The sequence below is a fragment of the Sinocyclocheilus grahami genome, unplaced genomic scaffold (genome assembly GCF_001515645.1).
Source record: "Sinocyclocheilus grahami isolate Dianchi unplaced genomic scaffold, SAMN03320097.WGS_v1.1 scaffold1307.1, whole genome shotgun sequence".
NCBI classification, from domain to species: Eukaryota; Metazoa; Chordata; class Actinopteri; order Cypriniformes; family Cyprinidae; genus Sinocyclocheilus; species Sinocyclocheilus grahami.
In genome coordinates this window covers 160,203-185,709 of record NW_015506486.1, presented here as the reverse complement: position 1 = coordinate 185,709, position 25,507 = coordinate 160,203, and the positions used below count along the sequence as shown (strand labels likewise).

The 25,507-nt window shown below is 33.3% G+C and overlaps 2 protein-coding genes across 2 annotated transcripts in view; both read right to left on the bottom strand.

The window, feature by feature from the left end:
• Window positions 1-4,145: 4,145 nt before the first annotated feature.
• LOC107569054 (pleckstrin homology domain-containing family G member 4B-like) lies at window positions 4,146-4,847 on the bottom strand. Its single transcript, XM_016255058.1, has 3 exons — window positions 4,764-4,847; window positions 4,423-4,593; window positions 4,146-4,349 (listed from the first exon to the last, which is right to left on the bottom strand). Exons 1-3 carry the CDS (start codon window positions 4,845-4,847, stop codon window positions 4,146-4,148), a joined length of 459 nt encoding a protein of 152 aa, XP_016110544.1.
• Window positions 4,848-4,884: 37 nt separating this feature from the next.
• Window positions 4,885-25,507, bottom strand: part of LOC107569053 (pleckstrin homology domain-containing family G member 4B-like) — a 46,444-nt gene continuing 25,821 nt past the window's right edge. The window contains exons 9-20 of the mRNA XM_016255057.1: window positions 24,521-24,619; window positions 23,139-23,281; window positions 22,283-22,421; window positions 19,467-19,589; window positions 16,932-17,087; window positions 14,768-15,029; window positions 12,393-12,849; window positions 10,291-10,540; window positions 8,917-9,006; window positions 8,614-8,838; window positions 5,425-5,562; window positions 4,885-5,106 (exon numbers count right to left, since the gene is read on the bottom strand). Of these exons, the coding sequence (XP_016110543.1) occupies window positions 4,885-5,106; window positions 5,425-5,562; window positions 8,614-8,838; window positions 8,917-9,006; window positions 10,291-10,540; window positions 12,393-12,849; window positions 14,768-15,029; window positions 16,932-17,087; window positions 19,467-19,589; window positions 22,283-22,421; window positions 23,139-23,281; window positions 24,521-24,619 (2,304 nt within the window). The remainder of the gene's footprint in view (window positions 5,107-5,424; window positions 5,563-8,613; window positions 8,839-8,916; window positions 9,007-10,290; window positions 10,541-12,392; window positions 12,850-14,767; window positions 15,030-16,931; window positions 17,088-19,466; window positions 19,590-22,282; window positions 22,422-23,138; window positions 23,282-24,520; window positions 24,620-25,507) is intronic.

Sequence of the window (25,507 nt, the reverse complement as noted above, 5' to 3'; positions counted from 1 at the left end):
AGCGCCACAGCGTGAGATCTTCAGTTGTGCCGGCGCGCACTATAGCCTTTATCATTTCATATCAAAGCACGAAATAAACTACGTGCATGCAATGTCGTGGTCACTTAACTCATGAAGTTACCAAAAAGGTGATTAAAGCTGCCTTTAAACTGTGCATGCATGTTATATTTTTTATATGAATCAGATTTAAGAACATGTCTCTGAAATGGTTTTTAAAACAGTCCTGTAGTACCGCAGCACTGTCTCCCTCATGTTACACACTCGATTTAACTCGTCAGCTCATTAGTAGAGACTTTAAGACCTGAAGTGGGTCAGAAAAGATAGACTAAAGAGAGTCGAGAGAAAATACGATGAGTGTCAGATCCGAGTCACGTTCAGCAGCGGCAACTCTTAAAGTAATAGCAGCCAAAACAACCTAATATCCAACTGCTGCACTCTTAAAAATAAAGGTGCTTAAAATGTTCTTCACAGTGATGCCACAGAAGAACCATTTTTGGTTCCACAAAGAATCATTCAGTCAAAGGTTCTTTACAGAACCATCTCTTTCTTACCTTTTTATAATCTGAAGAACCTTCTTTCGTCACAAAGAAGCTTTTGTGAAACAGAAAGGTTCTTCAGATGTTGAAGGTTCTTTATGGAACCATTTAGACAAAAAGGTTCTTCTATGGCATCGTGAAGCAGCTTTATTTTTAAGAGAGTGTGATGTCTGTTCATCAAAGAAAAAAAGAGGAAATCAATAACTTTTAAAGCTTTAAGGATTCATCTCTATTATTTAATTTAGAATTGAGTGTTTGACAACTTAAATTTCTGTATATTTCTGCTGAAGGGCACAGGTAAAAATATGACATTTATTATAATGGGTTTATGTGAAGATTGTATTAAGTTCACTTAAATTAGAAGTTGTTATTTTTTAAAGTCTAATAAATGTTAAAATGGATAGGACTCAATTATACTGTAATGTTGAATGGCTATAATCAATGGTTAAATATTATGGGGAAAATTATTTTATAGAGACATCAGTAATATTGGTATCAGTGATACTGGCCTTCGGTGTTAAAAAAAGATGACGTTAAATAAATATAAAAATGTACTATATTTATGTTGTTTGTACATTAATTAGAAGACGTACTGTTAAATTATTTCAATATTAAAGTATATTTAAAAACTTTAATGTTAGGTGGGATTAATCGCGATTCAATTCAGGAAATACGTGCGATTAATTCGTTAATTTCTTTTAAATCAATTGACAGCACTAATTAAAAGATAAAAACTACATGAAAAAATGCTTGAAATTGTTGAAATACTATTATTGTTACTATTACTATTAGTATAATGTAATATTAATATTTTTGTTTAACACACTGAAGAAGGCCTTGAGCCGAAATGTTTGTGATTTTTCCCTATTAGTGATAAATGTATAATAAAATGTAAAAAGAAGACTGTTTTTGCGAGTGCGGATCATGGTTTCATATACGAAGTTGAAATACAGAAATTTCTAAATTAAAACTGACATTTAAAAAACTAATCAGAAATATATATAAAAAGACAAACTTACATTTTTTTAATATAAATAAATATATATTATATATACAGTATGCATATATATACACACACACTTATCATATTGGATATAATAAAGTATATATATCATATTCAATATGCTAATAGTTAAATAGATTAAAAATCACGAGAAAAATTTTTTTCTTCCTTAAAAAGAAGACCTTTTCATCTACACACACACACACACACACACACACACACACACACACACACACACACAATCAACACAAGCTAGAGTGAATAATGCAACAGGCTTTATTAGAACAGCGTTTATTCCTAATGCTTTTCTTAGAGCAGGTTTATAAAATCTACTGCAAATTATTTTCAGCTCCTAATAACAGCACAGAGACAAAAACGTCCCACAATGCATTTGTCAGCGAGACCGCAGCGCTGAAGTGACAGTTCTGCTGTTGAACTTCTGTTCATACATCTGTCTGTGTTTAGCCTGGTTAGTGACGAATCTGTGAACAATAGACAGTAGAGTTTCCTGCAGCAAAAGAGCTGTCAGCTTTCAGTTTTCACAAACAAACAGAATCAGCATAGACTGATTCACAAACAAATGACTCTTATGAGCCGATTCTTTCGGATTCACAAACATATGACTCTTATGAGCCAATTCTTTCTGATTCAGAAACAAACGACTCTTATGAACCAGTTCTTTCAGATTCACAAAGATATGACACTTATAAGTTGATTCTTTCTGATTCACAAACAAATTAATTTTATTTTCTACATTACATATTAGGGATGCACCGATAGGATTTTTTTGGCCGATACTGATACCGATTTTTAGCAAACAATTATTGTCCGATTCCGATACCGATATTGGTCAATTGCATAAAGCAGGGCTAAAAAACGAGAAAAAAAAGGATTGGTTCACTCCGAGCAGAATCGGTATTTTAACGTTTCTGTTCCTGCGTTCCTCTGTGAAAACGGTTTGAGTAGAAAACATACCGGTTAATAACATTATTTTTAAAACTTTTTCTTTGCCAATAATAATAATAATAATAATAATAATAATAAAGTACAGTGTTTAATTTACTCAAAAAGAAAGAAAGAGTCTTGATCTCACTTAGTCATAGCCAATACAGCATCATCTTTCTAGATTTACCAAAGACCAAATGTATTAAACAAAATAAAATACTGTCAACGCATTAAAAACATTCAAGTGTCTTTTTTTCTCAAGATATTTAAAAATGTTTCAGCATGGATAAAAAAATGCTACTCCTATAAGTGTTAGTTTTGAGAGGAAAAAAAACATACGTTGCATTTTATTATTACATTCAGAAATAATGTAGGCTAAAATAATGGTAAATTAAAGCTAACTTACAAACACAATTAGGCTATTTTAGTTCCCTTCTCTCCACAACAAATTCTCTAAAGTTGTGATAAATATAAGCGTCAAGCCAAAACAAATTAATTTAAAAATGAAACTGAAGCCTATCTCTCTAATTCTGCACGAATCCAAACGTTTCCATATTCGCAAAGTATCTGGATGCTAACTTATTATTAAACTATAGGCTTTGTTCTTTACTCGCATTATCGACATAAAACATCAGTGTAACTTTTTATGTTTTTTTAACTGTATTTTATTTTGATAATGAACAGGCTGCGATGTCAAATTAGCAAAAATATGTTGTATGTGCTCGTGAGGCACCGACGCGATCACTCCATAGTTTTCTCAACTGTTACGGGTAATTTATGGTCATACCAACGCTGGTTTGTAATAAAAACATCATTCAAAACTGTAAAGCTTTTGCAAAATAAAGAAAACGGCTTTCTGCCGTCTCGGTTTTTTTCCCCGTGAACTTCTCAGTTCACAGAAACGCTGCAGGTGCGTGACGTGAGCTTGTGTGAATCCGTGTTCTAAACTGGTTTCAAACAAAAAGCTGCATATTACCTGCCATTCATTTTCACTTAAATGTAGGTCTAATGTTTGGCGGTTCGTGACATATCCTCGGATAATCTCTAACGCCGGAAAATTGCCATAGCGATTTACCTATGATTAATTTTCAGCTGAGTGCAGGCATTTCACTCATTGGATGCATCAGTGTCACGTTTGCATAGGCCGTACTATGCTGTCTTTGTTTGTCCAGATTTTATTTTGTTTTGGCAAATATTTAATTAATTTGCCCAGAGAAAAACGTTGGATTATGCAACAGACATGCAACTCATTGTCTCCATGCAGTTAATTAATAAACCATCGGTATCGGCCCTTTTCATGCTATTTCCGATATGCCAATGGCTTTAAAATAATCTAATAATAAATATCGGCGGCTGATACATCGGTGCATCCCTATTACATATGATTATTTTTAATGAAGAAATTTAACTATTATTATATTGGCTGAAAATTATTTAAAGGGGTCATATTATGCGATTTCAAGTTTTCCTTTCTCTTTGGAGTGCATTGCTAAGAACTTCATTTGGACAACTTTAAAGATGATTTTCTCAATATTTAGATTTTTTTGCACCCTCAGATTCCAGATTTTCAAATAGTTGTATCTCAGCCAAATATTGTCCTATCCTAACAAACCATACATCAATGAAAAGATTATTTATTCCGGGTCACATATTTCTTTATGTCATGCATTGGATGCTGCTGTCTGACCTCGGTTTCGTAAGGCTTGTCTCCACAGGATCTTGCCGATGATGGAGGTCCAGGCGTTCTTCACCTCTCCAGAAGCGGCCTGCAGGATGAAGGTGTCCTGTGATTTCCTCCGGCGAAACCAGATCTCGAAGCGCAGCCCGCTGTCTCCCACGCTCTCCGTCATCCCGATCTCAGCCGTCTGAGACGAGAACAAATACTCTTCATCTCACAAAACTCACTCTGCGGTCTGACACCAGACTCGTATTCTGTACCTTGAAGGACTGTTTGTAGATGTAGATGTCGTATCCTCCTTCAATCTTCTTGGTCTTGCTGAAGAGGATGAGATCCTCGAAAAGGAAAACGTGGCGCAGGTATTTTTTGCGTCCGCACCAAACGATGAACTCGTCCTGACAGCGGAGCTGACCCTGCTCCTTCAGATTGACCTAAAAAACACACACCATTGTGTATAAGTCTCTATCAAATCATGTCAACAGATGACCAAACTGCTAATATAAGCTAATTCAAATTCTCTGTGGAATTTTTGTGAAATACAGTAAAAATATTTGGATTACAGTAAGAATCATCAATAAAAAGTATAGGAACAGGAAGCGGCCTGCAGGATGAAGGTGTCCTGTGATTTCCTCCGGCGAAACCAGATCTCGAAGCGCAGCCCGCTGTCTCCCACGCTCTCCGTCATCCCGATCTCAGCCGTCTGAGACGAGAACAAATACTCTTCATCTCACAAAACTCACTCTGCGGTCTGACACCAGACTCGTATTCTGTACCTTGAAGGACTGTTTGTAGATGTAGATGTCGTATCCTCCTTCAATCTTCTTGGTCTTGCTGAAGAGGATGAGATCCTCGAAAAGGAAAACGTGGCGCAGGTATTTTTTGCGTCCGCACCAAACGATGAACTCGTCCTGACAGCGGAGCTGACCCTGCTCCTTCAGATTGACCTGAGAAACACAACACAGTATATATATCAGTTTCTATCAAATTTTGTTTACATTAAATATGATTTAATCAAATAAATAAATAAATAAACAATTATTTATTTGAATCAAACTTTCTCAAAAATATTATTATAATAAACATTTTAAAATAATTTTTTTACTTATTGTTATTTAAAAAAAAAAAAATACACAATTAATTATTGGAATAAAAATTGGTAAAATAAATTATTTTGTTTTATTCAATTATTTGTTTAATTTATTCAACAATTATTTATTTTATTTACATTTAATTTATTTGAATACAATTTATTATTTATTTATTAATTCTTCAATCTTCTTGGTCTTGCTGAAGAGGATGAGATCCTCGAAAAGGAAAACGTGGCGCAGGTATTTTTTGCGTCCGCACCAAACGATGAACTCGTCCTGACAGCGGAGCTGACCCTGCTCCTTCAGATTGACCTAAAAAACACACAACACTGTGTATAAGTCTCTATCAAATCATGTCAACAGATGACCAAACTGCTAATATAAGCTAATTCAAATTCTCTGTGGAATTTTTGTGAAATACAGTAAAAATATTTGGATTACAGTAAGAATCATCAATAAAAATTATAGGAACAATGAAAGAGATTTTAATGATAACACAAATAAATAAATATTTGATTAAAACTTAAATAAAAATAAATAATATTTTAAATTAATAATGTATTTTAATTATTAAACAACTATTTATTTATTTATTAAAAATTTATTTTTTTAAACAAATTATTTGTATTATTGAATTATTAAATAATTATTTATTTTGTTTACATTAAATATGATTTAATCAAATAAATAAATAAATAAACAATTATTTATTTGAATCAAACTTTCTCAAAAAAATTATTATAATAAACATTTTAAAATAATTATTTTACTTATTGTTATTTTTTCAAAAAAAAAAATACACAATTAATTATTGGAATAAAAATTGGTAAAATAAATTATTTTGTTTTATTCAATTATTTGTTTAATTTATTCAACAATTATTTATTTTATTTACATTTAATTTATTTGAATACAATTTATTATTTATTTATTAATTAAATAATTATTTATTTTATTTACTTTAATATTTAAACAATAAAATTTATTCATATTAATAATTACATTCTAAAACAATACGTTTAAATAAAAAATATTTATCTTATTTAATTATTAAATAATAATTTATTTTATTTACTTTAAATTTTATTTCTTTCAAATAAATAAATAAAATTATTTGTTTAAATAAAATGTATTAAAATACATGAATATTTATATTAATAATTGTAATTATGACTGTTTAGCTGGTTAGCCACAACTTCCTTTTGTGATGACTGAATCCCAATCAGATAAAGTTAGGGGTCATATCGTTATCGTGGTATTACGCATATATTATAAAAACCAAAAATTTTACTGGTTTAAACCAGAAACCATGTGATGTCCATTCCAGTTGACGCAGGCTCTGAAGGGGCTAAATAATAATTATTTATTTTATCTACAGAGGTGCGGGTAAAACAGGTAAGGGGGAAAAAAGTGAGAACATTGCACGGATCGGGGACATGCTCCACACGGAATTTCTTTTAAAGATATTTGCTTTACATAGTCATTTCTAGTTACTTATATGTGACCCTGGACCACAAAACCAGTCTCAAGTGTCAATTTTTCAAAATTGAGATTTATGCATCATCTGAAAGCTGAATAAATAAGCTTTTCATTGATGTATGGTTTGTTAGGATAGGACCATATCAGGCTGAGATACAACTATTTGAAAATCTGGAATCTGAGGGTGCAAAAAAATCTAAATATTGAGAAAATCATCTTTAAAGTTGTCCAAATGAAGTTCTTAGCAATGCATATTACTAATCAAAAATTAAGTTTTGATATATTTACGGTAGAAAATTTACAAAATATCTTCATGGAACATGATCTTTACTTAATATCCTAATGATTTTTGGCATAAAAGAAAAATCTATCATTTTGACCCATACAATGTATTGTTGGCTATTGCTACAAATATACCCCAGCGACTTAAAGGAAGTAGGAGAAGTAGGAGATCTTGGAAAATGCTAACTTTAGCCTGACAGCACTGATAGCATCCAAAGCCACGCCCCCTGAACGCATTTACACTCACAGACCAGAACACCAGAGACAACATTACTACAATAGGCTTCATCAGCGGTTCCCAATTCCAGTCCTCGCATCCTCCAGCGCGTTGATTAGGCTGCTGTCTCTGTACCAGCGAACGCACGCAGATCTAAAAATACTGTACATGTGTGTTTTCTTTCTCATTCACGTAAGACAAAAACGGCTGTGTTTATGATGATATAAGACTGACGTTGTTTTCTGCATATTGGTCGACAAATATGAAAGAAGTCAGTTTCGGCCCGGAACAACCTTTTCTACAGTGGAAATACACGGAACGGTTCGAGAACGGTTCGAGAATGGACACAAACCGGGAACCCGTACCGTGACCTCTGTTCTCCGTGCTCGAGCTTGCGCTTCAGGGCGCAAGTTCTTTCCATTCCTGCACTTAAATAGTTTTTAATCACATTAAAATGCGAACGCAGGAATCGTTAAGCAGAATCGAAATGCACGCGTCTTATCGAATACCCGGTTCTTGGACATTTGGAACCGGTTCTAAAATGGAACTGGTTTTCGATACCCAACCCTAATTATGTCACACTTCAGCGCAAATCCGTGAATGAATGTTCAGAAGTGAAGTAAACTTCAACGGATTTCCCCTGCTTCTCTTGCGCGAGGACTGGGATTGGGAACCGCTGGGCTACATCATGTGTCATTCACCGGTGAGAAAACTTTATAGTACAGTTAGTAAAAGTACTACAATACCAGGAAGGAAGATCGGGTTGTTGATGTTTGTTTGCACAGTGTGTGTGTGAACGAGCTGATGACGTATCCTGTACATATGTTGACAGGCAGGTAGGAAAGCCAATTAAAACGCTCGGACCGAGTGTTTTGATTGGACGAACATTTATTGATCCTACGCCTTCCACAGAATATATAAATACAGATAAATACATTTAGACCACTTAACTTAATGATTGCTATCGGGATGTGAAGAGACTTTCAACCAGCATAACAAAAAACGCTTCTGAAGCCAATCACCTATTGCACCTTTAAGACAAGTAATTTTTCCACACACACACAAAAAAAAAAAAACTAACATCTTGTTGCAACATTTTACAAAAATCAAGGCTGAATATATTTGGTCAAAACCCCATGTTATAAAAGACAATATTTAAGACAATATCGGCTGATTAGACGGCAACGCTGACCTAAAATATAAAATGTTTGCCCTCTCTCTTTGTAAGATCACAAGTACCCTTGTAAGACACCCCCCCCCCCACCCCATAAAACACTTTCTCATTGGCTCTAAGCAAATCTCATAGGTGACCTATACTGATATCAGAATCGTGAGTTGTCACTGAAAGGGGAGGAGTTTGCATCTCTGATCTAAATCAAACGTACGTCACAGCCGCGGATGGCGTCCATGGCCAGCAGGTCGTTCCCGTGGCGCAGCTGGAACCTGACCATCTCCTGCGCTGTTCTGAGGTCAGCCAGCTCCTGCTCCTGAGACTGATCGCACTCCTTGATCAGATCCTTCAGGAGCAGAGCGTATTTACTCATCCTCTGGATGGGCTTCAGCAGGTACGACGCCAGGTCCATCTTATCGCCCAGCTCCAGCTGCTTGTTCTGCAGAGCACAGGGACCCTTCAGAAACATCTTCAGCTCGAGTGATTAACATCACGGAGGAGAAACACCAGTGCTTACCTTGAAAAAACTGTTTCCGTGGCTCGTCAGCAGAGCGTCTGAGCGCGGCTTGTTTTTGCTGTACAGGGCGTACATCCCAAACTGTTCCTCCTAACCGCGGAAAAAACACATTTATATCTTACACTATCTCGTAAGATTTCAACAGCATTTATCGAGAGCAACCATGACAATTTCTGCCGTTGCACACTGTGCACATTATCATTTAAAAGTTTGAGGTTTTATCCAGATAAAAAAATAATTATATTTTAAAATATATATTTTTTTATTAAACAGCTACTTGTTTTATTTAAAATAAATGGTGTTTATTTAAATCAATTAAAAACTATTAAAATAATGTAAATGCACACAAATAAATTTTCTTTAAAAAAAATTATAATTTATTTTACTTAATTAAATAATAATTTATTTTATTTTATTAATAATTCATTATTTTATTTACACCAAATTTTCTTTATTCAAACAAATAATAAATTATATTTTTAATATTTTATTTAATTACTCAATAATTACTTATTTACATTAAATGGTATTTATCCAAATAAAAAATAAAACATATATTTATTTGAATTAAATGCATACAAAAGTAAATGAATAAATCTACTTTATAAATAGTATAATAATACTAAATAATATAATATTTCCATAATTATTTATTTTATTTCATTATTAAATAATCATTTCATTCATTCATTCATTCATTTTATTTACATTAAATTTAAATAATTATCATTATGACGAGCATTTGATTTGAATTAATTATTCAAATAAATAATACTTTTATTTTAAAATATTTAATTTCATCTAACTATTGACCTTTTATTTACATTAAATGGTATTTATTCAAATAAATAAAAATAAATACAATTATTTATTTAAATTAAATGTATTCAAACAAATTAATAAATCTACTATAATATAGTATAGTATAATAATAGTAAATAGTATAATATAATAACATTTAAATAATTATTTATTTTATTTCATTATTAAATAAGACATTTACAGTATTATTTTATAAAAGATTTTAAATAATTGCTTTTCGTTCTTTCATCAAACTTTCTATTCATCAAAGAATCCACCATTTCCACAAAAATATGAACTGTTTTCAACATTGATAATAATCAGAAATGTTTCTCGAGCAGAAAATCAGCATATTAGACTGATTTCTGAAGATCATGTGACACTGAAGACTGCAGTAATGATGCTGAAAATACAGCTGCGCATCACAGAAATACATTACAGTTTAACAGAGATTCACATAGAAAACAGCTGTTTTAAATTGTAATAATATTTCACATTTTTGATGTATTTTTGATCAAATAAATGTGGCTTTGGTGAGTAGAAGAGACTTCATTAACCATCACATGGACTCACGTGTTTGAGGAAGCAGCTGCTGATGGACAGCGGTGAATGAGCGCAGCTCTCCAGATCCGTCAGGAAATACTGGCTGTGAAAGTCGCACAGTTTCTCCAGATTCCCAAAAATGATGCTGCGCTTCCCTCGGAGGTCCTGAGGAAGGTCCAGTCGCTCCATCTCAGGGAAGTAGTGCTGGATGATGTAGCTGAGGGATCTGACGTACTCTCTCTCGGTGGAGATCATCTCGTCCATGATGTGCTGGATTTTACTGAAACGCAGCACAGCAGCCACGCAGCGTGAATAAGGCAGTTCAGTCATGCATTCAAATGTGGATTCATGGTCAACTTTAGCATGAGGGCAGCATAAAAGAAAAACATATAGACCATATACAGTTTAAAAATCTCTCTCTATTTCAGTTCAGTTCTCAGGCCACATTCACAGTTTTATAATTGTATTAAATTATTACAATTAAACAAATCAATAATAATATAAGCAGTAATACTATATAATAAAATTAAAAAACGAGAATTTATTTAAAAAAATAAGATATGTTAATTATTATAATTTTTTCAGAAAAACAGAAACAAATACAAATAATTACTATCATTTAATGTTTAATTATCTATATTATTCACTATTATTTAATATTACTAATATTCATGTCTGTCTTTAACATTATCATAATTTTTTTATTAAATTATACACAAATCTGAAATATTTTTAATATTTAGATTAATAATAATAATACAATTTACTTATTAATAAATTATTGCTATTATTATTATTATTATTATTATTATCATCCTCATGTTTATTAAATTATAATGGTTCATTCATCAAATTACAAACATTCCAAAAACTAAACAAATCAATAAAGTAATTGATATTATTAGCATTACTAAAATAATAATATACTGTAAAATACAAATGAACATTTAATAATGGTTATTTTATTATTTTATTAAGTAATAAAAAATTAAACAAATCAATAAAAAAATCTATTTCTACACTAATAATACTATACTGGAATTTTTAAAAATCAAGTATTTGCTAAAAATATATTTTATTATTATTGTTATTATTATTACTTAAACAGTAAAAATACAAATAAGTACTACTACTATTATTTATGTTTAATTATTTATATTATTTACTATCATTACTAATATTTATAGCTGTCTTTTATTTTATTTAATAAAATCACTATTTATTTAATTATAAAAATTAAACAAATCAATTGTCACGATCTCTAGCTGGAGTGACCACGAGCTCCGCTAGATGGCACCCCATCCTTTACCATTTACATTCTCACAGACTACATTCCCCATAATCCTTTGCCCGGACTCATCACGAGTTGCAATCAGCTGTATCTCATCACCTCATCAGTCTCACAGTATAAGAATGGCGCACGCACACACACGCGCACACACACGCACACACACGCACACACACACACACACACACACACACACACACACACACACAAGCCCACAGACACACCCACACACACGCCCCGCGCACACACACGCACACACACGCACACACACACACACACATGCACACACACACACACGTTCACATCGCTGATGATTGATAGCCTGTAATGTTTTCTTATTTCTGGTTTCCTGCCAGTGTTTCCGTGTTTTCCTGTGCCTTGTCTTGCTTTGCCTTCGTGGTTTTTGGATCTCTTTATCTGGTTTTCAAGATTGTTTTGCTGCCTACCCTGACCATTGCCTGCTCTGTGGATTACTCTTTTGCCTGTGCCTTTAATATTACTGTTTGGTGATGTTTTGACCCTGCCTGTTCTGACTATGCTCTTCATAATAAAGCCTTGAATTTGGATCCACTACTCCGTTGTCACGCCTCCACGTTACATCAATAAAGAAATATATAATAGGATAGTAATAATATGACAAAATAAAATACTACTACTAATAATTATTATTACTATTATTACTATTATCATTACTGTTATTATGATTATTAATACTACTACTACTACTACTAATAGTAATTTTTTTACAGAACAACAGCAAAAATACAAATAATAATAATAATTCTGATTTATTATAATTAGTAATGTTTCGGTCTGAAAGCGAGATGTTCTGCGCGTCACTCACCCGCTGTGTCTCTTGGTGTCTGTGTCACTGTGTCTGCACTGAGCGCGGGACGGGGACGACATGCTGCGGCTGCGGCCCAGCGCCGGGTTCTTGGCGTTATTGGAGACCTCCAGTCCTCGGATGCAGACGCCGCTGTAGCCATGAGGAGCTCTGTCCCGTGCCGGCAGCTCGTAGCTCAGTGTCTTCTTCATGATCTTCTTGAGCGGCTGCTTGAGGAGGCGCGTCGCCGGTGAATGCAGCGGCTCCGAGTGACACGAGGCGGACGAGTCGACGGTGCAGTCGCTGTCAGTGTCCTCAAACGCAGACGGGGGAAACGGGAACTGGCTTCTGGAAAACGGACCTGCTGAGTGTGGCTTCTCATCTTCATCCTCAAAACACGGAGGCGAAGAAGAGTTCAGAGCAGGAACCTCAGAGGAGTCCAGTCCGTTCTGAGTCTCCGCAGGATTCGATACGGTCTCTGTCAGAAACAAAATCAGAGTTATTACTAAGTATTTCTACACACGCAAGAAATCTGTCTTGGTGACCAGTGTTGGGGAAAGTTACTTTTAAAAGTAATGCATTACAATATTGCGTTACTCCCTAAAAAAGTAACTAATTATGTTACTTAGTTACTTTTTATGGAAAGTAATGCGTTACGTTACTTTTGAGTTACTTTTTAAATCTGGGCAGGGCTTGCTTGTTTGTTTTTAATATAAAAAAGTATGTAAAAGCCCTTTCACAACAGAAATGAGACGAATAAGCCTCAGGCTGAAGGAAAAGTAAATTCACGTCTGTACAGTAGAGGGCGCCGCTCAAACAGATTGCATGAAGAATATGACGCAGGAGAAGAAAGTTCAACACTATTCAGCAATAACACAAATCAAACACAAAAGCGTCATTTTTGCGTAGTATGGTTGAATTGGATCATCGAAGGTCAGTAGCAAATACTTTGGGTAATAAAATGGGATTAAATACATAAATTATATTTGTCTTATTTAACACATTTAATTATTGCAGATTTGTATAATATTCTGAGTTTGCATTTGCCTGTTTTTATTCATTTTGAGGAACACTGAATCTGTTTTTGTGCAGGTGAGGTGAGTAAATACATGTTCATATTTAGTCTAGAACTACAGTAAGATCATGTTCACTGATGTTCTCTGCACTTGTTCTCTCTCAACATGAGGAAAGGAGAGCAGTCAGTCAATGCATGAGACGCAAAGTAACTGGCGTTACGTATGTGTAAAAGTAACTCAGATATTTCCTTCGAATTTCAAAAGTAATGCGTTACTTTACTAGTTACTTTAAAAAAGTAATCTGATTATGTAACTCGCATTACTTACACTGTTGACTGAAGCTTCCACTGCAGAAAAAATACAGACATAGACGAAAAGGCAAGAAATATAGCACAATAATAAAAACATTAATAAAATAGTAATGAAAATATTTTAAAGAATACACAATAGACAGAATGGACAGGAATTATAATTAGAATGATTACTATTATTGTTGTTGTTTACGGTTAATTAAAACTATACTGTAATAATATTATACTGTAAAAATATTTTTATAGTAATAATAACAATAATAATAATCAATGAAGAAATATTTTACGAATATATAACAATAATAATATACTGTAAAATTTTTTTTTTTTATAAATAATAATAATAAATGAAGAAATATATTACATATGTAATAATACAATACTGTAAAATAAAAAATTTGTATTTAATAATAATAATCAATGTAAAAATATATTATATTTACAATAATACTATACTATAAAATAAAAATTGTGTATTTAATAAAAAACATAATAACAACAATAATAATACATGAAGATATATTAGTAATATATAATAAAGCAATGCTGTAAAAAATAGAATATTTATTTAATAATAATCAATGAAGATATATTACTAATATACAGCTGTAATAATAGTACAATACTGTAAAATAAAAATACTATTACTACTATATAACACCATTATACTGTAAAATACAAATGGTATATTTAATACTAATACTAATAATAATAAAATAAGAAACATATGACTAATATACAATAATACTATACTGTAAAATAAAAACATTGAGATTTAATAATAATCATCATCATTATCATCACAATTAATATAATACTATTCTATGAAATAAATATTGAGTATTTAATAATAATAATAATAATGCAAAATATATTACTAATATATATTAATACTATGCTGTAAAATAAAAAAGGGATATTTAATATTAATAACAATAACAACAACTATTATGTTCATTATTGTTTTTCTTTTTTACACAGAACAACAGTAAAAATACAGATAAATATAATTATTTTTGTTGAATGAGTTCTTCTATAACTGATATTTCTGTCCGTCTGTGTGAGTTACCGGCTCTGTCCAGCGTCTCCTCCAGCTGCTGTCTGGTTTGCTGGCACTGCTGCCAGACACTGCTCCAGCGCTGCTGCTCCCGCTCGCTGTCCAGCTTCAGCACCGTCTGGTTGAGCGAGCTGAAGTTCTCCAGAGAGAACTTTGTGGCCTCGCTGTGATAGTCCTGCAGGACCTGCAGCTCAGCCGGCGTCAAACCCAGCGCGTCTCCATCCAGCCTCAGCTGACAGAAATACTCCTGACAGTGCTCCATCCACTGCTTCGCCTGCGGGACACACAGTTCAACACATTATCAGAAGAGGCTTTTTTAATTATTGCATCGGCCGATAAGTTCCTCTGTCTGGCTGATAAGTGTCATGGGGCTAGGCCTGGGCGATAAAACGGTATCGACGGTATTTATCGACGGTACACCTTCTTCGATAACGATATAAAAATACTCGATATAGTGCACGTTATAGGCACGTGCTATTAAGAGATGCAGACCGCACACACAAACACGAACACATGCTGAGTGCTGTGCCTGCCTGTGATGAGGAGATTGTGAATAAAAACATCAATATTAGTCGAATTTAAAATAAACATTTGCATTTGAATGCAAAAATAGTACAATCGAATGTTAGGTGTGCGTCATCAGCGGAGCACGAGATTAGTGGTGATGATGTAAGTGACGTTGTTGCATTTTAATGTTTTGTTTGTCTAGCCCACGAGACGCGCCGCTCCTGCGTTATTCGTTCAAAATATTAGAGAAATATACTGTAGTAGCTCAATGCTTAGAAGATCTTGATTAGTTTAAAAACGAAAGCAAGCCATTCACACAGATGCATATTCAGCATGTTTTTTAGACGGACACATATGACTGCTGCACTCACGTCTCACACAGAGAGATGTATAGAAAGCCATGCGAAGTTAAAACAGTTTAAACTTTTAGAAAACACATCAGGAACGATTTGGTCCTTTTCACTGCGTCTCATATGTTTTTAAATGCAGTCTGAGTGAATGGCACTTCGGCTCTTTGGATTAAGCAATGCATAAATACGTAATGCTGTTTTGCTCATAATTGTTTATGCAATTTACGAAATTATATTTGATTTATATGAGTTAATTTAGACGTAATGCACGTTTTTTTTATAGACAGTTATTTCCTTGCATTGACAATTAAATGCGCTGCAATATTTTGCTCATTGCGCCCTCCTGTGGCCTCGGGAGACAAGCCAAACGCTTCCTTAAAACCTATTTAATCTGCATAGAAAACATTAGAAATAAGATGTTTGTTTAATTTTTATTTTGTGTTTGACTGTTAAAACAAAAAATATTTGTTGTTTGTCTCAATAAATTGGGTTAGTTTAAAAATACAGTGGTTAAATTGAAAAAAAATGTTTCTATTGCTCTTTGTTTTAAAAAAGGTTATAAAAAATGTCAATCATTATCGATACTGAACGATATGAAACATTATATCGTTGATCAATTTTTTAGCTACATATCGCCCAGCTCTACTTGGGGGACTTTTATTTTGATGGCGCTGAGAATTTTATTACAATTACTAATTAGGATTTATTTTTATATTTTCAGTTTTCTTTCTTTCTTTTTTAGTTTATTTTCTTTTACATTTTTTGCTTTTGTCACTTTTATTTTTGTTTAATACTATTTATACCATTTAGGTTTAATTTATTTTTATTCCAGTTTTAGTTTATAGTTCCCAAGTATAAATTAGTGTTATTTTAGTATCACTGATATACTATTATAGTTTTTAAAAAACTCAAATTACATTTTATTTGTATATTTTCTGTTATCATTTTAATTTAAAATTAAACAATTATTATTTTATTTCAATTAATGTTTATTTTAAATAATGAATGTTTTTATGCTTTAGATTTAGTTCATGAAAATAACTAAATTTGGTTTAAATCAGTTTTTTTTTAATCAAGTTCAAATTATTACTTTTTTTTTAAATGAGAAAAGATTAAAACAGATACATTTTTTTAATTATTCATTTCCGATTATTTAATGAATATTATGTAAAATAAATATACATTTAATTGAATCAGTTGGTGTACTTGTGTTATCTTTCAGTTCAATATTACTCCTATATTAGTCAACCACTAATTATGATGACAATAGTTGATATGATGCAGCTAACGAGACATAAAGCAATCAAAACAGTCGTTACCGATTCGTAGAACTCGTAGAGGTTGAGCAGAACGTCCAGCTCGTGTTTGCGAGTTTCGCTGCGCTGCAGGACGGAGCTGATGTGCTCTTTGACCTCCAGAAGAGCTGGACCTGCTTCAGACTCCCTCAGTAACGCTGCGGCTTTCTTCTGCTGTTCCTACAGGAGCAATACCAACACCAAGTGAACTAGCTAGTCATTCATAGGACCACTAATCCAAAGTGACTTAAGACTCTTTAATATGATTCGCCTCAATGTTGCCCTACACTATTTTTTTTACTGTGGTTTTACGAAACTTTTCTATATTTTTTATATATATAAAAAACGTTACAGCTACATAACAACACATAACTAGAGAAAAAAGTTTGTAAAGACAAACTTTAGTTTGGCTTGAGAAACCCTAGCCTGAAAGTTTAAAGCAGTAGTAAAAGTCTGAAGTTTGAAAATTTACATAGATTAGATAGATGTTGATAACATGTTTCCAGCATGATTAGCATGTTTTTAACATGATTGGCCTGTTACTAGCATACTGCTGGCATGATTAGCATGTTGCTAGCATGATTAACAAGTAACTAACATGTTGTTAGCATTATTAGCATGCTACTAGCATGTTGCTAGCATTATTAACAAGTAACTAACATGTTGTTAACATTATTAGCATGCTACTAGCATGTTGCTAGCATGATTAACAAGTAACTAGCATGTCATTAGCATGATTAGCAAGCTACTAGCATGTTTCTAGCATTATTAGCATGTTGCTAGCATTATTAGCATGCTGTTAGCATTATTAGCAAGTGACTAGCATTTTTCTTGCATGATTAACAAGTTACTAGCATGTTGTTAGTATTAGCATGTCGCTAGGACAGATAGATAGATAAGTAGCAGATCAGTAGGTATAATAAATAAGTAAATAAATAAAACAGAAAAAGTAATCGTTTAAAAAAGTAAAAATAAAATTAAAGGGGTGGTTCACTGTTTTTTTTCTAGGCTTGATTGTGTTTATGGGGTGCAGTCTAACATGTCTTAATGCTAACGTAATTTACCTTTATTCCACACCGCTCTGTCCCTTCTCTGAGAAACGTGCTGATCATTTCCTGCTTTTATGAAGCCCCTCCCTCAGAAATAGGTGATGGGCTCTGATTGGTTAGCTAGCCCAGTGTGTTGTGATTGGCTAAACCGCCTCTAGTGCGTGTCTTAACGTCCCGCCCCTCACTTCAGCGGCATGTGCTCTGGTTGTATTGTAAACAACGGCGTCTTTAATATCGCTTATCAGTTTGAGCTGATTGAGAAGCAGAGGATATTATTGAAGAGGATCGTGCAGAACCTGTGCAAGCACGGCTTTTAATGGTAGGCCTATGTTTTTTGTTTGTTGTTGTCTCATACTTTTAGATACGCTTTTATTTGTAAATGCTACTGCTTATGTTAGCTTTTAATATACAGTTTTATCCTGATTAAAGCTTTAATACAGTACGGCAACTGCACACGTGTCCATGTTTAACGCTTCTCATAGCTATGTGAAAATACGTGTATAATTGTAACAGTTCGTTGTTGGAGCTGTGCTGAGAGAGAGAGAGAGAGAGAGATGCAGAGCGTGTGCAGAGCAGGGAACGCGAGGAACAGTATTGAGAACCGCTGCTTTAGAACACTGATTTTGAAACTTGTGAATACATTAGAATCGTTAGAAGACAGAATCGCGATTCATATATGAATAGATTTTTACGTGCACCTCTAGTTTTCTCTTCCTCTTCTGTAAAGCAGCGCAGCATGGCCTCGCCCCCTTTGCTGCCTTTTCCCGAGGGCGGGGTTTATCTGGGTTTGTGATGTCACAAACCCGGGAAGTAGCTCGTTGTAGTCCCTACCAGCCGTTTTTGTAGGCATTAAACTGACAGAATTTTAAAAGACGATATCTCCGTTTGCGTTGAACTTTCAGCTTTGTAACTTTGCAGATATTGTTTATTCTCAAACAGCAACATTAGACACTAACTAACGTTAAAAAAGTGATATCGCAATGAACCACCCCTTTAAATTAACAAAAGTGGCAAATGTTGAGACAAATATGTTTTTGTGTGTGTGTGTGTATGTTTTTAGTTTTAGTTAATGATAATAACCCTGACGTAAAAATAAATAAATAAATAAATAAATAAATAAAGGAATAATAAATTAAGCTATGCTAATAAATAAAGGAAATAAATAAAATAAAATATGTGTTATGTTGATATATTATACATAATATTATATATAATACATAAAAATTTGATGTTCACGTTTGTCATATTTATTTTGCTGTCATCCAGTGTGTGTTTTCCCTGTTAACTGCATTATATCATCACCATATTTTCCCTGTAAACTGCAATTATCAACATTTGTATCTTCTGTCACTTTAGTAAAAATGGTTCAGCTTTGCCCAGACCAAACCGGCTGTTGCTGAGACTGAAACCTGTTCTTGAACTAATTTAATTTCCCCAAGTGCATCCTGGGACAGTAAAATGCCAGTTCTCTTTTATCTCCGTGTGATTTCTCAAAGCATGCAGCACTTACGGTGGACTCCTCCATGAACTGGGCCAGACTCTGTCTCATGTCCTGAATGCAGCTCAGAGAGAGACTGTAGGAGTCCAGAGGAGCCAAATGCTTCTCACTCTCCACATAAAACCACCTCTTAACCTGAGGACAGACACATTATCAGCACACAGGCTCTCCAATAATCATTTATCATTCAGAAAAAAAAATCATTCATTTACTCCACAGACAAGGTGATTTTTAATGATAATAACATACAGTATGAACACATGATAATATATTCTAGCATGCTACCAGAGCTGGGTAGTAACAGGCTTGCTGCGATAGATGGTGTTTTCGGGTTATACCGGTGTTAAACCGCAACACTGGTTACGTCATTTGCCTACCGCGGCAACAAAAGCCTACGAAAAGCCTATTGACTGGAAGTTTTACAGTGTTTGCTGATTACTTTATTTAAACTTTGTGTATTTTATTTCTTTTATATCAAGGTGTATATGCCGTGCCTCCAAGCTTTCTTATTCGTTTTGCTAATAAACGTTCTATGTTTCTTATTTATTTGGTTCCACGGTGTTTGCTGATTTTCAGTTTTATATGCCTATTTAAACTTTGTGTAGCCTAAGTAATTTGTTATTTTATTAGGCATATATGGTGTATTTTTATTCGTTTTGTTAATAAAAGTTCTGAGTTTGATGTTGTTGTTGCTTGAATTGAATCAACGCAGGATTGGCGCTAATTTGAAAGTGAAAGTAAAACACGCACGGCGCAGCGTGTTTTACAAGCCATTTGAAAGCAAAGAAAAGAGGGAAACTCAAACGAAATAACACCCCCACCCCAACAGTGATACCGGTATTACCGGTGTTGTCACACGTCGATTAACCGGTGGGAAAATTTCCTCACCGTCACAACCCTAGGTAGTAACTGATTGCATCTAATCTGGATTACGTAATCAGATTCCAAAAATGAAGTACTTGTAATTAGATTAAATTAAATGGTAAGACTTTAGAATAGGGAACACTTATTCACTATTAAGTATGACTTTTCCCTCAATAAATTCCTAATTTGCTGCTTATTAATAGTTAGTAAGGTAGTTGTTAGGTTTAGGTATTTAGTAGGATTAGGGATGTAGAATAAGGTCATGTGCAAAATGGCTAATATTCTAGTAATATGCTAATAAGCAACTAGTTAAGAGACCCTAAAATAAAGTGTTACCAATTCAATTTTAAATTACTCGTAATCAGACTACAGTTACTTTTTTATGGATTACATGATTACATATTATTCACACAACAGCAATAATTTATTCATAATTCCTTGATTCTCCCTAATTCCTCTGTTTCATGTTTTAAATGTTCCTTTCTAAAAAGCCTACCACTTATATATACTCAGAATGTCTTCTAGTTTTGTGGACAGCCACACAAAGTAATTAAACAGAAAATACACAGGCTACACAGCATTTGACACTGGATTTACAAAAATCACTTCAGTTTTAAGACACGTTTTAACACTGCATCAACACTACTGATGAACACATTAATTAATTTCTATTTGAATTATCACTCAATCTGTTTTTTTTACCAAATTTGGAAGTTGCACAAATAAAACGCACATATTCACCAACTTTTTTGTCATCTGATCCTCTTTCACCTATTATATTTTTATTTGAAGTACCTCTTTTTAAAATACATTTTAGATTTTTTAGAAAATAGATTTTATGTTAATGATGCATGCATGTAAACGTTTGCATGTTCATGATGCTCTGACACTGGTTATGGTCGCATGACACGCAAGTAAACAAATCAAATATTTCATTTTTTCAGTAAGTGTTTTATTTTGATTCATTTTAAAATGATTTGTTTTAATTTACCATTTTTATGATTTATAATTAATTATTAGCTTTTCATTAAACTCATAACCCCCCTGTAGTTCCTTCACAAACCCAGTTTGGGAAACCTTGACATAATTTGTGTCCCTGCAGCACAAAAGCAGTGTTGAGTCGCTGGGGGATATTTGTGGCAATAGCAACAATACATTGTATGGGTCACAATTATACATTTCTCTTTTATGCCAAAAATCATTAGGATATTAAGTAAAGATCATGTTCCATGAAGATATTTAGTAAATTTCCGACCATAAATATATTAAAACTGAATGTTTGATTAGTAATATGCATTGCTGAGAACTTCATCTGGACAACTTTAAAGACGATTTTCTCAATATTTAGATTTTTTTGCACCCTCAGATTCCAGATTTTCAAATATTGTCCGATCCTAACAAACATCAATGGAAAAATTATTTATTCAGCTCTCAGATGATGTATAAATCTCAATTTCGAAAAATTGACCCTTATGACTGGTTTTGTGGTTCAGGGTCACATATAATGTTTAATGCATTTTATGTTGTTGATAACAACAAATGGAATTTATTTTCTTACTCTTTGTATCTTTTATATCAATATGGTACAAGATTATCCTATTTAAATCAATGTGAAAAACGAAACAGGTCAAAAGTAATCTAAAACGAATCAAAAAGTAGTCTGTTATACCTAAAATGTGTAATGTAATGGATTACGTTACAAACTACAATTTTTGTCATGTAACTTGGAATCAGTAACGGATTACAATTTGTAAGCAATCTACCCAGCTCTGCATGCTACCCTATTAATAGTTAACATGGGATGTTGTAGCATTGTGTGTGGTTGTGTTTTCTGATCAAAAACTGAGATCTAAAAACACAAAGCCCTGAGTGATTTGATTGCATAATCACAATGCCTTATTTTCCACACTGAGAGCTTTAAAATGCCTATAGAGAAAATGATTGAGAAAGATGGCGTCTCTGACCTCCTGGTGTCTCTCCTGTAAAACACGCAGCTCCAGGAGCTTCTCCAGCTGCTGCAGGGATTTATTAGACAGAATGACCAGTTTATGAACCTCTTCATCCAGTTGGTTATACAGCGCACCGACCAGATCCACAGCGTCCCTACGTACCACACAGCAGCTCCAGTCAAACACTACAGGACAGCTAAACGGCATCAGTGTTTTTAAACATTATTTGGTAAAAAATGACTTTTTTTGTGGCCTCTTATTTTACTCATGCAGCAAAAATGTTAACTTTCTCAAGGTTGCATGATGGAGCGTCACTTTTTTCGTCTAAAAAAGAAAACACATTTCTTGAGAAGCAAAATGAAGTGACTTAAATGAAGTGGATTTGTCTCCCATTTTTACTCAAAACAACAACAACAAAAAAACAATATACCAATGGCATAATAAAAATAACGTGAATAGCATTTAAGATAATTTTGCTTAAATGCATGTTGTTTTAATTAAGAGTGTTAAAAATATAAATTATACATTTCTTGAGAAGCAAAATTGTGTACAATAAGACTTGTTTTCAGGGTGTTTGGATAGTTTCACCGGAAAATAACTATTTATGCAGTAAGTGTAATAAGTGTCATTTAGGTTGAATTAAAGCAGATGGATGACGTGCATGGCATGATTAATCCCGACAGTGATTGACAGGAGTGTGTGCATGTAATTAATAACACAGGGCTGGGCGTAAAAACTAAAGTCAGTGTTATACAGGCTTTTTAAAGAAAGGAAAAATAATTAGGGCTCATCTAATTGATTCAGACAGGCCAATATCCCACTGATATTAAATGAAGCATCTGTCAGTCGTCTGATGAAGGCAGTACTGTACCTGTAGTTCTCGTTTTCACACATCTCCTCTTTCCGGATGCGGGCCAGAAAGGTGCCGCCCTCCAGACGCAGGCGGTTGAGTTTGGTGTCGTCCAGAACGCTCTTCATGAGACTCTTCTGCTGGCTGATGACCTCTGACACCTCCTGCAGGAGCACAGACCATCAATATTCAATAATAATCCATCAATAATAATCAGCCTGAGTGAAGCTCCGCCCCTCACACTGAACTTGCATTGCGTTACATTAAAAAAAAAACACACACACACATTACAGGGTTTTTACTGGTTGCCATATCAACACTATATAGAGAAAAAAAGTGTGCCAAAATTCAAAAATCTTTTAAAGATATCGCTGAACATTTATTTTACCATAGCAAAAGTACATTTCTGAATGAAGTAAATTTTTGATCTCCGTTTTTAGTATTCATTTAAAATGAAACACATCTGCTATTATTTTAATCTGTTATTTAGCAGTTCTTTAATGCTTCGATAACTAGCAAAAGACACGAACCGGTTTTAAATTCCAGTTGCGCAGATGGGGAGCTTTGTAACACTGTGTTATTAGAACTATGCTGTTCTATGACATTCGAGGTGTCATTTACACTAATTACTTTTATACATGTTAATGAGAAACCACGAGGTTTCATGTTCAGAAATGATTATTTTAAGAAATGTAAAGCATTTTGGCTCGTTTATGTGTCTCGTGTTCTGTGAGAGCTGTGTGTGTTGTGATTTTCTTCATCTATTTGCCCACATATAGTTTTGAACTGTGTGTCTTGTGATCAGGGCCGTCACAAGCATGGTTGCAATGTGTTCATTGTCAAAGTCCAAAAATACATGATTTTTAATTATTAAAAAACCGCCATTATTTTATTTGAAAAAGTTAATAATTTTATTTTATTGACAAAATATTTTAGTTTTTAAAAAAAATTTTTTTCATTAGATCGGATAACATTTTAAGCTGTCATCTGATCATGTTACAACGTGCTCCTCAGATGTTACAATGTACCCCACCTACGGGGCATGTTGTCACATTTCACTTCAATTCTTCTGGTGTAAATAAAGAAAAACGTATACACTATAATTACGAAACAAAGCCATATATTTGTACTAGACAAGTGTGAAATGAATGTGGATAAAAACATTTATCCACATTATTTATTTAATGTGCATTTACACAAACTGAGAAAGTCAAAAAGTGTTACGTTGTGACCCTACGAAGTAACAAATCAGAAGGCAACAGTAGCTAAGCTTGGATTGGTCAGAAACATTCTGAAGGCGGGGCTTAGCAAAGGGAATGCCAGTAAACAAAGCCATTTAAATCATTTTCAATGACGCTGCTGTAGAGAATGATCAGAGACTCAGTTTGAGTTGTCAGAATAACCTCAGACGTCTCCAGGCTGCCGATGTTGTTCAGCGTCTCGATGGAGCTCTGAAGAGAAGCGATGGCAGCGCTGCAGCTCGCGGCAAACGCTTCGATTTTCTGTCCGTGGATAAAAACAAACAAACTTTCAGCACATTTTTTTTTGCATTTTAAGTGTATATTCTTCCTCACGAATGCAAAAGTGTTAAAGTCGCTCAGGGCTTTTCCCAAACTGGGCTTTGTTGAGTTGTGAATAAAATAAATATGAGGGTTCAAGCGCTGTAAGACCTTCAAGAGCATGGTTAAAAAAAAATACTACGCATTATTTAGCACACCTCTAAATGAAATAGACCATTTTAAAGAAATGTCTGGTAATTTACCATAAAAATACAAACTTTCTGAGCTTTATAACTGTTACAGTGATACCTAAACATCTTTATGAAAGTTTGCCTGCTTCTTTAGGACTATACGTCACATGTTCTTTCCTATTTTGTGAAATTCAGAGGTTCTTTTTTAGAAATTAAAGGCTTTTATTTGGTATATTTTGGTATATATGATCATTATAACCATCCAAATACTAAATTTCAACTTTTTTGGGGGTTAATTATTGATCTAAAATGATTGATTAATGAAAAAATTAGGACTACTTCACAAAAGTAGTTTTTTTTTTGGTCTGTCCAATCAGTGTTAGGGCAGAATAATAATAACAATAATAATATCATAAAATCTAAATAATAATAAAATTTGCTTTGTGCTTGAACCCCTAATGAATAAATTAATTAATTAAAAAAACTATATAAATATGCACACTCACACACACACACACATGTATATATATATATATATAGTATATATATACACACACATACATGTATTAAAGAAATATATGTAATATATTTATATTTAATATGAAACATAAATATGTAAATATATATACTATATATAAATATATAGTACACACACACACATATATATATATATATATATATATATATATATATATATATA

Bases quoted from the DNA above. Each gene is read 5' to 3' on its own strand.
- LOC107569054 (XM_016255058.1), bottom strand. From the start codon at position 4,847: ATGACGGAGAGCGTGGGAGACAGCGGGCTGCGCTTCGAGATCTGGTTT. The intron at 4,594-4,763 runs GCCGCTTCCTGT...TGTGTTTTTTAG, and splicing joins AGGACACCTTCATCCTGCAG to GTCAATCTGAAGGAGCAGGG. The intron at 4,350-4,422 runs GTACAGAATACG...TTCTCGTCTCAG, and splicing joins TCTACAAACAGTCCTTCAAG to ACGGCTGAGATCGGGATGAC.